This window comes from Sparus aurata, chromosome 5, assembly GCF_900880675.1.
Source record: "Sparus aurata chromosome 5, fSpaAur1.1, whole genome shotgun sequence".
NCBI lineage: Eukaryota > Metazoa > Chordata > Actinopteri > Spariformes > Sparidae > Sparus > Sparus aurata.
The window spans coordinates 6,782,335-6,796,160 of NC_044191.1; the positions used below are offsets into that span (position 1 = coordinate 6,782,335).

Below are 13,826 nucleotides of genomic sequence, written 5' to 3' on the forward strand. Positions count from 1 at the left end.
TCTTTCTTTTTTCACACGCTGGATAAACTCAGCCAAGAGTGCCAGGCGACCTGACTACAAAAAGATGTGGGACAGGGATGTTCTCTGTGTTTAATTGAGGGTTGCAGTAGGCCTTATGATGGCACTGTGTTTATATGTTTGAGTGCACATGTGTGTTACTGTGTACATGATTTGAGTGTTAATAATAAAACTGTGTTATTTAAGAAATTTCATAGTGCTCCTAAATTTTTTCTGTGCTCCTAAATTTTTTCATTTAGGAGCACCTGTGCTCCTAGTGAAAAAGCTAAGCGTACAGCCCTGATTGGAGCTATTTTTCATTATTATGGGACTTGTCCGTTTTTTGTTATCAGCTCCTGGTTGTCCCGCAGCAGGAGCTGCTAGTAGTTTAAAACCTGCTGGGAACCTTCCTGTTTCATCTGATATTTCTCACGTCTGACTCTGAGCTCTGAATTCTTCTTGCGGACAAGAGCAAGGTTTGCTTCATTTTCACAGTTAGCAGCTATGTGTCCATCCTGGCCACATCTGAAGCAGAACCACGGCTTTTGGTAAGTGGAAACCTTGAGGGCTGGTCGGGGGTTTACTGCTCCAGCAATGAGACAGTCACCCTTTGCTTCACTCTTGTTTCTTATGGGACTGCAGCTTGTGTCAGTTTCTTTCACGTCACATTTCTCTTTCTGAGTCAGTGAGGCTACTTGTTTTCTCAGCTCAGCAACCTCTTTCTCTAACTTGTGTGTGTTGTCTTGTTTCTTCGGAACAGCAATATCAGGATCAGGATCGTAGGTAGGCATGCTAAAGACTGAGTGGATGTGTGAAGCAGCCTTTGTATTTCCTAAGTGTTTTCTCATCCTTTCAAGTTTTGCAGAGCGTCGATCTTCCTCTGTCCTCAGCACGAGGAGCAGCTCTGGGAATGATGGTGGGCTACTCTTTTGATGCTCGAGCTGGAGACCTACAATTAAGCTCTGGTCCCAGCAACCTCTACAGAATTGTCGGAGGAGATGCTTGTTTGAGTCTTTGGCTGAAACTCCCCCTCTAGAAATGGCCTTAGTAAGTAGAACTTGGAGCCTATTTAGGTAAGTAGAGGGTTTCTCTCCAGAGTTCTGGTTAGAGCTCAAGAAGGTGGCAAACAGCTCTTCACCATCTTCTACCATTCCAAATGCAGCTTCAAGTTGTTCAAGATATGCACTGAGGGGTGCACTAGTGCCAAGAGACTTAACAATGTCAGCTGCAGGGCTAAGTAAACTCTCCAATACTCTCCTGACCCTTTGACTTTCAGATAAGGAGGAGTCACAAATGAGAAGTTCAACTTGTATACGCCAAGCATCATAATCGACTTCCCCATTTGACTTTGGAAGCCTGCCGGAGAACATGTGGATCCTGCACTGACTGTAGCTGGATGGCGATAACTCACTTCGCATTTTGTGCTCAACCACTACTTTCTGGATGTGTGGGGGGTTAAACACACTCTCATTAATGTGTGGTGTGTGGCTGGATATGTCTGAGGAAGGAGCATCAGGAGTGATAAAAGCTGGTCTTGTCTCCTGAGTTTCACTACTGTGGTCTTGAACTTGTTCATCAGTCATACCTCTGGGGCTATGTGTAGATCCCATAGTTTCATACTGACTGTCATTGGTTCCATGTTCAGGATCAGAGGTAAGATCAGGCTGCCTTGTGGGCGAGTGAGCATCACTTTGCTGGGAAGGATGGGTTTCTGGCTGAAGGGTTTGGAGCTCATTTTGAAGCACATCAAAAAAACCTGCTTTACTGTTTCCATGTAAAGTTCGCAGTTCAGTCAAGTATCTCTGTGCTAATTCCCTGCCCAGTTCCTCCTGACATATTTCTCGGATGGCCCTCACATGCCATGTCACACTAGGATCTCTAGGGCTGGGTAAGTCACCTACAGTTGCAGGATCTAGTCTTGGGATTGTCCTATCTGAAGCATACTCTATTAGAGCTCTCCCTGTAGGTTGCCCTGTCTCATCTGGGATCTTAACAACCTTTGCAACTTCTCCATTAACATTAAAGAAGTCTGTGATTTCTTTTTCTGAATATGAAACGTCAATGCCAGTTACATACAGGCTATTTTGTCCACGTACATCATATCTGTTACAAAGGTCCATTTTTTTCTCTGTTCGATAATTTTCTAACACTACGTTTACGAATATCCTGTATTGGTGTTGGTGTGAGACTAATTATCCACTATAGTTAAGTGATCAGAAAGGGAATACTGCTTTCAAATACGCCAATAGCTCCTGGCTAGCTCGCCACTGTTTTGTAACCCACTTGGCCCAGGTAGCCAAGTTTAAAGGGTGGATCAAAGTGTCTAGGTTCTAAGAGGAGACTGGCGCATCATGAAATAGTGATGTACAGATTGACATTTCTTTATCCCTACTTTAAGAATAACTCACACCAACAACCAAGTATTTTTATGTTGACCGTAGTGTATTATTTGCTCTTATTTCCTGTCAGTAGAACAATAACTTTCATATGTTTCATTCAGTTAAGGCAACACACCTCTATTTTGTTACAGAAATCATTAAGGTTATACACCTGTTGGACTTGAACCATTTAACCCAACCACTGTAACCAATTTTCCATTCAATGATGCAACAAATTTAGCAATATTTGGCTATATGGCTCAATCCCAGTGTATATATTTCACACAGTTATGAAATGCTGTGATTTGACCAACAACAAAAATAACAAAAGTTTCAGAATGAAATAGTCTCTCAAAAAAAAAAAAACAAGTGTCTTCCAATATTAAATCAGTCTTAAGGTGAATCAGACACTTCCATAAATCCTTTTTGAGTGAAATTGAGTTCTTACCGCCACCCTTAGTAGGGAAACTGTCTGTCCTGATTTCCACAAGGATGGAAGGGGATGAAGCAGGTGTGAGTAATGGGAATGGGGGAATGAAGATGAGGATGGATCCAAAGAGTGGTGAGGGGATGGGGATGATAGGTGAAGATCAGGAGGCAGTGGAATGGCGGCGACCCGAGCAGCACAGCTCTGCCAGTGGAACAGTCTCAACAAAAACCAGCCTGCACAAAACGTGCAGAGCAATCACTTAATTGTCCACTTGAACAGTTCACTTGTGTTTCTCTATCATCATCATTACAACTAAAACAGAGTACATTTCAATAATCATACGTTTTTTCAACATTTCACTTACACATTTCAAAGATGAACTTAACATTGTCCATCCGGTTTAATGAACTAGCTTAGCGAGAACAAAACAACGAAACAACTGGCTATGAAGCATTCATGTGACTCACATTCAAGTTAGCTGAAAAAGATATCAACTTCACATTTTTTTAAGTGCTCAATACTCATGAAATTACACATAAAATCACACAATCAACGTCTAAATCAGGTTATGAGCTTATCCCGACTGTTTTTTTTAACGTAAAATAATCAACAACTGACGAGGTTAGCAACAGCCCGAGTGCTAATTAGCCAAGCTAGAAGCTAACTCACCGGGATTCAATAAACACGCTGTTTGGACGAGTCGGCAGCTCCGTGGCTGTTGTATAACTCTCCTCTCCAGCTTCCAAGAACGTCTTCTTAGTTATCTTAGTTAGTTTCTACTCTATTAATTTAATGTCTTGATCTGATTTCCTGCACGAAGCTTCCTGCTGGCACTACCGTACCCTGTGTCGGTCTCTCTGTTTTTTTTCCTCTCTCCTGATGCAAGGCACGTCAAAAAGTCTTACATCCCTTGCTCAAATAAGCCACTAGGTGGCGCCAATGGACTATAATAACAGAAGGAGTAATTATTCTAATACTACCATACCTATTCTGATTGATTAGGTTTTACAATGGCTGTTTAGACATACAGGTTACACTAGCTTTAAGTAAACCCTCTTAACTATATTCTTAGATCCAGATATTTCCTGACTGAAATTTACTTTATCCATCATGTTGTCATGCTACCCATCTTGTGACTCCCTCACCCTGTGAGAAAATCCACTTGGGAAAGTCCCTTTGTATCAAGGGAAATGATAATTGGTCAAAACATTCGTTTGTTTTTAGAGTGTGGATTCCACTCGTTGATATTGGATGGTTTCAAAATGGAAATCAGGATACACTGACCTTATGAAACTTCACTACATGATTCACAGCTTCCCAGATACTGATCTTCACGGCTCCCTTCTTTAGACTTGGTGGCAGGAGGTAGACCAGCAGGAGGATTGAGGCCATGTTACTATCCCAACCTGAGAAGAGGGGAGGAGAAACTCTGATTTCAGCATGAGATGCACCTGACAAATCAATATAGACATTCATAAGGCTCTTGTCAATAAAAGCGCTATGAGCACAACCACGTCACAACCAACACAATAAGACAACATTTGAAATGGTGGGCAGATATACATAGGGAATTCATTTATGTCACTTACCTGGGACCTCGTCATCCTCATCAGGGTTCTTGTCTGCAGACTGAATGAGATAGTCAAGCTGGGGTGTCTTACTCAGGTTTTTGGCTTGCTCAATTACTTTCGCCTTCAGGAGTGTTCCCCACTTCTCCAAGAATTTTGGTGAAGTCTCTGCTCCAAACAACAGCTCAAAGTCTTGTAGAACCTAAAGGGGAGGAAGCAAGTGCAGGTGTACTTGATGATGGTGGCAATGGAAGTAAGTTACCATTTTCATCTTTACGAAGCTATTATTGATGGAAAAAACATTAACATAATTCATGTGAACTTACAAGGCCTTTTGTCTCAAGGAACCTTGGGAAAACTGTAAGCACTGTGCTGCATCGCTGAGGATCATGGATTAACTTTTGTCTGTGCTGGAAGGTTGCTCTCATTTTCAGGAAGATCTGTTCTTTGTCTGTGCTGTGTTTCAGTAGAGATATGGCCTCGCAGCACTGGTCTCCCTCCAGCTGTTGCTCTTTAGTCACTTCCCTCTCCAACTCTGGTCCACTGCTGTCTGAGGGTTGAGAGCTCCTTCTCCGAACTCCACTGTTACTGCCATCGCTGAGTTCTCGCTGTGTGTTTTTAAGCTTCCAGGCAATGTAGCCCTCGTTGCTATCTGCATCACAGAAATGCTCCTAAAAACAATGTTGAAAATAAATTAAGAGATTTAAGCATGATTAGACACCTAGTGAAAGGAACTATAAAATGGAAAATGCATCAAAACATTATTCATTTATCAACAAAATTTACAAAAAAAATATTGCGCTTAACACAGTCCTGAATTGGCTGTCATTTTCAAGAATGTTAAGTGCCCCCCTTGCTGCCTGCACAAGAAAAACCTGTCTCTATTGCTCCTATGAAACAACACTATTTTTATCATTATAATTTAAAAGGTTGGTTAACTTCTCTTTAAAAGATATACTCACATAGCCCTTTTTCGAATAGGGATCTTTTAGAGAAGGGAACAGTGTCACAATCCCAAATGCATATTGTGTTCTTTTGTCCTTTGGCGGAGCACTTCTGTGGGGGTAAACAATAGGTTGCATTGACAGGGAAAAAGGCTGTATGACAATTTACAATGGGGACCCTAGACATGTCAACTCAAATAAAATACTAAACAATATACAAGTTGCATAGACTGACTAAATCTATAAGGCTGTGTATGTTTTGCAGATGGGTCATGATTAGTTGAGATTAGAATATTAGTATTTTCATGACATTACTGAGCCATATGCCGCAAGGCCACAGTTTACTGGCCATGGTTGTCCTTTACTGATAATCTCATTTGATTACAACCACCTGTTTTTTATGAACAACATGTCTGCAATCAAATACCCTGAATATACTTGACTGAATTGTGCACCATGGAGCATTTGACTTACCCATACTTTTCCAACATATAAGCAACAACAATGTTGACAAGTTCATGGCGTGTTCGATCCTTCATCTCTCCTTTTGTTGCATATTCTTTAAGAATTTTCTCCCCTCCAGGCTTTTGTTCCAGAACTCTCTTGACAAGCTTGAAAACAAGTAAAAACTAGAACTGCAAGCAGTTATGAACGGGGGCCCCCCTGCGCGACTCGGACCCCGCGCACCGCAGTGCCCACCGAAGTTGGCCCCAAAGGATGCCGGGCTCGGGGCAAAAGTGAAGACACAGGCCAACGTCTGAGCTGTGGCATTCACTGTAATGGGAAGTGCACTGGAAGTGCAAAAGGCTGAATGTGTGCCTATTTGGATTTATTTAATAAGCCACGCCCACATTGACCAGTCATGACCACCTTCAAGATATGGCCTCAGGATTGGCCCTACATCATACCGACCAAATTTCGTAAAAATCTGCGTAGCCGTTCAGGAGATATAAACTTCTTATCCTTTTAGCGCCCCCTAGTGGCCAAAATTCACCAAATTCAGCTCATCCCTTCCCAGTCTCATGGCAACCAAGGATCTGAAATATGGTGTTAATAGCATTTGGTTTGACCAAGATATCAAACAGTTTACATTTTTGTAGCTAGCTACAGAAATGTGTTCTTTAATAATTTTCGCATTTTTGGACCGAACAAAATTCTTTTGATAACTTTACATCAGGTCCAGCTGAAGAGTGTACATGCCAAGTTTCATGCAGATCGGACAAAATCCCAAGGAGGAGTGTGAAAAAGTAGGTTTTGCATATGTGGCGATTCAGCGAACGAAATGTGCAGCAGAAGTGGGCGTGTCCTATGTCAGAAAACCCAGCTTTATTTAGGGAACATATGGATATAAGGTTTGCGAATGTTTTATTTAAAATGTGGAAGTTACAGGCAAAAATGCGATTGCATCCATGATAGCGCCACCTATATTCCAATTTGCACCGAATTTTGTATAGAGCCTCTGGATGACTTCAGGAATAATTGACTTAAGTTTGATGTTGCAAGCATTTAGTTTGGCCAAAATATGAAACAATATGTGTTTTTTAGCTAGCAAAAAAGATTGTTTAGTTATAACTAGCAGATTTTTTGGAATGCCAAAATTCTTTTGATAACTTTTCATCAGACACATCTGGAGATTCTATGTGCAAAGTTTCAGGCAGATGGCGCTTAAATTGTAGGAGGAGTTCGAAAAAGTAGGTTTTGCATATGTGGTGCTTTAGCGAACGAAATGTGCAGCAGAAGTGGGCGTGTTCTATGTCAGAAAACCCAGCTCTATTCAGGGAATATATGGATATACGGTTTGCAAATGTGTTATTCAAAATGTGGAAGTTACAGGCAAAAACGCGATGGCATCCATTATAGCGCCACCTAGTGGAGTACAAGTGCAATTTTTGGTATGGAAGAACTGTGTCCTATTCTTTATGTACCATATACATTTCAAAGCTCTCAGCATAATAGTTTGGCTGAAATTAATGTTTGTTGTTTATCTTGTAATAAGCCACGCCCACATAGACCAGTCATGAACACCTTCAAGATATGGCCTCAGGATTGGCCCTACATCATACCGACCAAATTTCGTGAAAATCGGTGTAGCCGTTCAAGAGATACAAACTTCCCATATTTTTAGCACCCCCTAGTGGCCAAAATTCGCCAAATTCGGCTCATCCCTTCCCAGTCTCATGGCGACCAAGGATCTAAAATTTGGTGTTAATAACATTTAGTTTGACCGAGATATCAAATAGTTTACGTTTATATAGCTAGCTACCGAAATTGGTTCATTAATAATTTGCGCAATTTTTGACCGAGCAAAATTCTTTTATTAACTTTAGATCAGTTCGAGCTGAAGAGTATACGTGCCAAGTTTCACGCAGATCGGACAAAATCCCAAGGAATAGTTCGAAAGAGTAGGTTTTCCAGTTTTTGCGATTTTGCGAAAAAAACTTTCTAACCGGAAGTGGGCGTGGCATATCGCAAAGTGATTCAGCTCCATTCAGGGAAAAACAAACAACACTTTTTTTTAGGGGGGGATTAAATTTTATTTTTGCATTTGAAGTTTTTTCTTTGATTGAAAATATTTTTTTTGATTGAAGCAACTTTTTTGGGATTGAATAATTAAGACACAAATGTCCCACCCATAATATGGCCCAAACACAAAAAAGATAACAAACAAAGAAAACCTTTTCAATAAAAAAAGTGTTCAAATGCAATTTTTTGAGTCTCAAATATTTTTTTGCATTCAAATACTTTTTTTTATATGATTGAAAAAGTAATTTTTTTGATTGAAGTGATTTTTTTTATGGAAAATATTTTTTTTTGTTTGAAGCAACTTCTTTTTTGATTGAATTATAAAGACACAAATGTCCTACCCATAATATGGCCCAAACACAAAACAACATTACTTCAATCAAAAAAGTTGCTTCAAACAAAAAAACCTTTACTTCTATCAAAGTAAACATTTTCAATCAAAGAAAAACAGTGTTCAAATGCATTTTTCTCAACTATATTTTTGCATTCAAACACTTTTTTTCTTTGATTGAAAAGGTTTTTTTTGATTGAAGTGGAGGTTTTTTTATTGAAAATATATTTTGATTGAAGCAAACTTTTTTTTGATTGAATAATAAAGACACAAATCTACCTTCATAAATCAGTTCCTGTTTATTGTATTTGTCCTCTATGGTTTATTATGTTGGAGAAGAACATTATTGTCAAATAGATTTTTTTTAAAAACAGTGTATTTGTTATCCTAAGTTGATTATTTATATTAGTTAAACATAAATTAATGTGCAAAGGAAACTGAATGATTATTTAATTCCAACCATATAAATTCTAACTTAATTTATTTGTTTTTTATTGCTTATATGCTTTTGTTCATGTACTCTTGTTGACCCAGTTATGAACTAAAACCATTTAGGCTAATTTATGTTATGTATTTCCCACCCCTTATTTCAGAGAGAGCCATCCAACCCAAAAGGGAAGCAACCCATGGCCAAGACCATACCTGAACTGTATGAGCAACAAAGAAAATATCAGCCAACTTCAAAGGAAGCCACAACATTGAAATGAGCAGTGGCTGAATTCATATGTTTGGACCAAATTCCAATATATAAACTGCAAAAGTCGGGCTTTAAGGAATTGGTGAAGAAATTAAATTGTAAATATGAGCTTCCTGGGAGGAATTTCTTCATGTATAAAGAAATACCCAGGCTTTACACAGAAACCAGAGAGGCAGTTATGGAGCAGCTGTCATATGGAGTAAGATCGCTGTCAAAAAGACGTGTGCATGATTCTAACATTCATATTCGTATTGTTAAACTTTTGTGTGCAAATAAAAATGTTGTACACAAAATTCTACTGTCATATATACAAGGCTGAGAAATTGTTTGGGTTAGGATTGTTTTTATGTGAGTATGAATCTAAAAGCTGTGAGTGCAAAGTCTTGTGAGCACGACTCTAATTTCTACGACTACCAAGTCTTCACTGCTAACACGAATTCAAGTCTTTGGGTATGAGTAGAAAAGTGTTTAAATGACGTCACGTAGGTCACAGGCAGGTCACAGGGAAAAATAATCGAACCTGTCCTCTTTGAGGGGGCGGGTCGAGAGGCGAGCTGCCTGAATCTGACCGGACCGAGACCCCAAGACCAAGAGAGAGATTTACTGATACTGTAGCGGAACCACAAGGTCCAAAAGACTGAAACCATCCGGCGCCCAGTGACGGAAAAGAAGGAAAGAAGAGGAAGACGTGAAGAAGATACAGGTACAGTAACGTCAATGTGATGAAGTGAATGAAATTAATAGTTTAATGATCGTAGTTACCGTTGTTGTAGCAGAGTGTTAGCTTGCTAGCTTACTACGGACAATAGCAGCATTGTTTAATAATCAATAAATAGTTCGAGTCGACGTGTGTTAATGTTACTCCACTTAAATTCATCAGGGACGTTTGGAAAGCTAACTTTAGGCCTGTTCAGGTGTTATTTTACAGGTGTCTTTCCTGCTTGTATGTCAGTTAAAATAGTAGTCATAGAAATTAGAGTCGTGCTCACAAGACTCTGCTGTGCTGAGGTAGAGGGACAGGAGCACCTGATGCTGTGTCACTGGGCTGGTGAAATATTTTAAAACTGCATCTTAAGAGAGAAGAGAAGTATATGTGACCACTGCATGTTACATTTTAATAAAAAAACAAAAACAAAAACAGATGCTTGATGTGTGCTATACATAAGACTAATAATGAACATGTGATGAGATTCATTGAGTTTATTGTCATTGCAATACAATTAAGTCTAATCATAGTACAAGTGCAGTGTGTCTGTTTTTGTTTTTTTATTAAAATGTAACATGCAGTGGTCACATATACTTCTCTTCTCTCTTCAGATGCAGTTTTAAAATATTTCACCAGCCCAGTGACACAACATCAGGTGCTCCTGTCCCTCTACCTCAGCACAGCAGAGTGACACAGCATCAGGACTAAAGGCTGGACCAATAGACCTGCTGACTGGCCATCTCTTCTGACTAGTTCACAGAGGACCAGTTCAAATAAAAAAGCAGTTACGCATTTTCCAAAAACAAAGATGGGAGAGTGTCAACATGACTTTTGTAACAGAGTCTTAGTCAATGCTGAAAAAATCAAAAGAAGCTGGCTGATGTACTCAAACAGAAATATAGCTTGCACTGCTTCTGCTGCTAAATGTTTTCTCCAAAAGAATACAGACTTAATAAGGAAGGACTAAAGGACTGGAACAATGCAAGCCACTTGCTGAAGGTTCATGAGGATAGCCAGGAGCACAATACCCACATGGCAACATGGAAGGAGTTGGAGGTCGTTCTGCAAAGCGGCTGACAATAGACAAGAGAGAGACGGCACTCTGAGGCTGAGAGATAATATGTTTGTGCAATGCCTTATTTATATTGTATTTTTATCACTTGTTTCTTTCTTCAGTGTGATATTTTTGACTTAAAATAAATAAAATCTTGAATACATACATGCAGTTTCTGGGTGAGTGTATGAACACTGATTGTGAAATTGACTGCTAAGATCTTGCCTAGGGCACCAAATTACTCAGGGCCGGCACTGTAGGTGGAGCTGCCAGCTCTGCCAGTAAGTCTGTAAGTCCATGAACTGTATATTATTTGAAATGGTACAATTTTATGAATAAATACTGGACATACACGTTATTGACTTTACCTGTGATGCTTCACCTAAGCTGGCATCTCCACCCGGTCCACTGCTATGGAGCCAGAATGGTGACTTTAAAATTTGGCATCCAAAATTGGCATTGAAAACAAAACCAGTACTGAAAAAGGAAACATTGTCATTGAAACATTTTTATTGAAAACAGTTGTATTGGCATTGAAACAAGTATTGGCACTGAAAAAAGAAACTAATTCAAATAATTCAAATCCGAAAATCTTATCATTTTATTTTATTGGGATTTTTTTGTATTTTTCAATGACAATCTTCAGATTTTTTCTTCATGTCACTTTTTTTTCAGTGACAGATTTTTTTACAATGTCAATTTTTTTTCAGTGTCACTGATTTTCAGTTTCAACTTTCTGTCACTGTTTTGGCGTCGAGAGGGAGGGGCCTGAGGGGAGGGGCAAGTAGAGCGTGGTTTGCATATCACTTGAGAAGGTAATGGCAGCAGCCTGCGGGAAGGCGGGCTGGACGGTCCAGCCACAATACCGTTGTAGCCGGCCATCTCTGGGCAACACAGAGTCCAACTACCTCGCGGACTTTTCTTCAAGCTCTCTCCTGATGTGTCCAAGTCTCTGTGTATCTGGTTCTGTCTATAGCGGTCTCTATATGCGTATGGAGTGTGGTAGTAGTGCACGGAGCAATAGCCCCAGTTAGCACAACAGTAGAACAGCAGGCTGTTTTCGCTTGTTGTGTCGCTCCGAGCCGGGGCTGCCTCGCCGACAGCAGCGCTCTGGTCTGCTCCCCGAGCTCTGTGCCACCATACCGCTACCGGCAGCCGGAGCTCCCCTATAAACTCAGTTCATGTGAATAATATCACTATTCCTACAATGACTCCTTGAGTCGAAGCGAATAAACTCAACAAGTCAGTATGCGGGGAAAGTCAGCTGTGATTGTGCTACTGGTTCATAGTAAAGTACAACAGACGGCTGTAATCAAGTAACAGACACATATTTTCATAACTGACTGACTTTTCTCCAAGCACTCTCTTATACTGTCCAGTCTCTGTATGCGTGTACAGTGGTACGGTGGCACAGAGCTCGGGGAGCAGACAGAGCGCTGCTGTCGGTGAGGCAGCCCCGGCTCGGAGCGACACAGCTGGGGCTAATGCTCGTTAACTCCGTACTACTACCACACTCCATTATCATATAGAGACTCCGGTCTCCGGTAGCGGTATGGTGACCAGAGCGCTGCTGTCGGCGCTGCAGCCCCGGCTCGGAACAACAGGCTGTTCTACTGTTGTGCTAACTGGGGCTATTGCTCCCTGCTCGGCGCCCCGGTACTACTACCACACTCCATACGCATATAGAGACCGGAGCTCGAGAGCTCCAGGACAGAACCAGATACACAGAGACTTGGACACATCAGGAGAGAGCTTGAAGAAAAGTCCGCGAGGTAGTTGGACTCTGTTGCCCAGAGATGGCCGGCTACAACGGTATTGTGGCTGGACCGTCCAGCCCCGCCTTCCCGCAGGCTGCCATTACCTTCTCAAGTGATATGCAAACCACGCTCTTCTTGCCCCTCCCCTCAGGCCCCTCCCTCTTGACGCCAAAACAGTGACAGAAAGTTGAAACTGAAAATCAGTGACACTGAAAAAAAACTGACATTGTAAAAAAATCTGTCACTGAAAAAAAAGTGACATGAAGAAAAAATCTGAAGATTGTCACTGAAAATACAAAAAAATCCCAATAAAATAAAATGATAAGATAGAATAAGATTCGGATTTGAATTATTTGAATTAGTTTCTTTTTTCAGTGCCAATACTTTTTTCAATGCCAGTACAACTGTTTTCAATACAAATGTTTCAATGACAATGTTTCCTTTTTCAGTACTGGTTTTGCTTTCAATGCCAATTTTTTATTTGGATGCCACATTTTAAAGTCACCATTCTGGCTCCATACACTGCTGTTAGCCAAGGCTTTGACGCATGCGCATTTGGAGTAATCGGAGTTCGATTATTTTTCCCTGTGACCTGCCTGTGACCTACGTGACGTCATTTCAACACTTTTCTACTCGTACCCAAAAACTTGAATTCGTGTTCACAGTGAAGACTTCGTAGTCGTAGAAATTAGAGTCGTGCTCACAAGACTTTGCACTCACAGCTTTTAGATTCATACTCACATAAAAACAATCCTAACCCAAACAATTTCTCAGACTTGTGTATATGCCAGTAGAATTTTGTGTACAACAATTTTATTTGCATATAAATGTTTAACATTACGAATACGAATGATAGAATCATGCACACGTCTTTTTGACAGCGATCTTACTCCATACTGTCAGGACCCAACAAGTACTTCTCCTGTACTACTGATCTGTGGACCAGCAGGGCTATGGATGCCTACATGACCATCACTGTGCAGATGATAACAGAGAGCTGGGAGATGGATGCTTGGTGCTTGGGGTGCTCTGAGATGAACAGTGACCACAAGGCTGAAAACCTACTGGAAGCCCTGGATGAAACGATGGAAGACTGGAATATGGACAAAAACAAGATGTCAGCTGTCACTACTGATAATGCATCAAACAACATAAAAGCCTTTTCACAAAGATACACCTGGATACCATGTTTTGGACATAATCTCGATTTGGCCACTGACAAAGCACTGGCTATCGACAGGGTGTCACCCGCCTTATCCAGACTACGGAAAACTGTCTCTGTTAGTGTTGTCACGATACCAAAATTATGACTTCGGTACGATACCTGCCTAAAATATCTCGATACCAATACTGAAACGATACCACGGCGGAAAACTAGAACATCATTGTTACGTCCACAGTACGTGGAATGACACGACAACCAAAGATTGATGAGTCAAAG

General features: G+C 40.6%; 1 protein-coding gene across 1 annotated transcript; it reads right to left on the reverse strand.

The window, feature by feature from the left end:
* Positions 1–2,903: 2,903 nt before the first annotated feature.
* Positions 2,904–5,547, reverse strand: LOC115581050 (uncharacterized). Its single transcript, XM_030415873.1, has 5 exons — positions 5,336–5,547; positions 4,700–5,044; positions 4,395–4,575; positions 4,090–4,211; positions 2,904–3,038 (listed from the first exon to the last, which is right to left on the reverse strand). The coding sequence occupies exons 1-5, from the start codon at positions 5,453–5,455 to the stop codon at positions 3,024–3,026; spliced, it is 783 nt and encodes a 260-aa protein (XP_030271733.1). The 5' UTR covers positions 5,456–5,547; the 3' UTR covers positions 2,904–3,023.
* Positions 5,548–13,826: the final 8,279 nt, after the last annotated feature.

Coding starts and splice junctions, on each gene's coding strand:
- LOC115581050 (XM_030415873.1), bottom strand. CDS start 5,455: ATGCAACCTATTGTTTACCCCCACAGAAGTGCTCCGCCAAAGGACAAA. Junction 4,576..4,699: donor TCCTTGAGACAAAAGGCCTT/GTAAGTTCACAT, acceptor CCTCCCCTTTAG/GTTCTACAAGACTTTGAGCT. Junction 4,212..4,394: donor TGAGGATGACGAGGTCCCAG/GTAAGTGACATA, acceptor CCCTCTTCTCAG/GTTGGGATAGTAACATGGCC.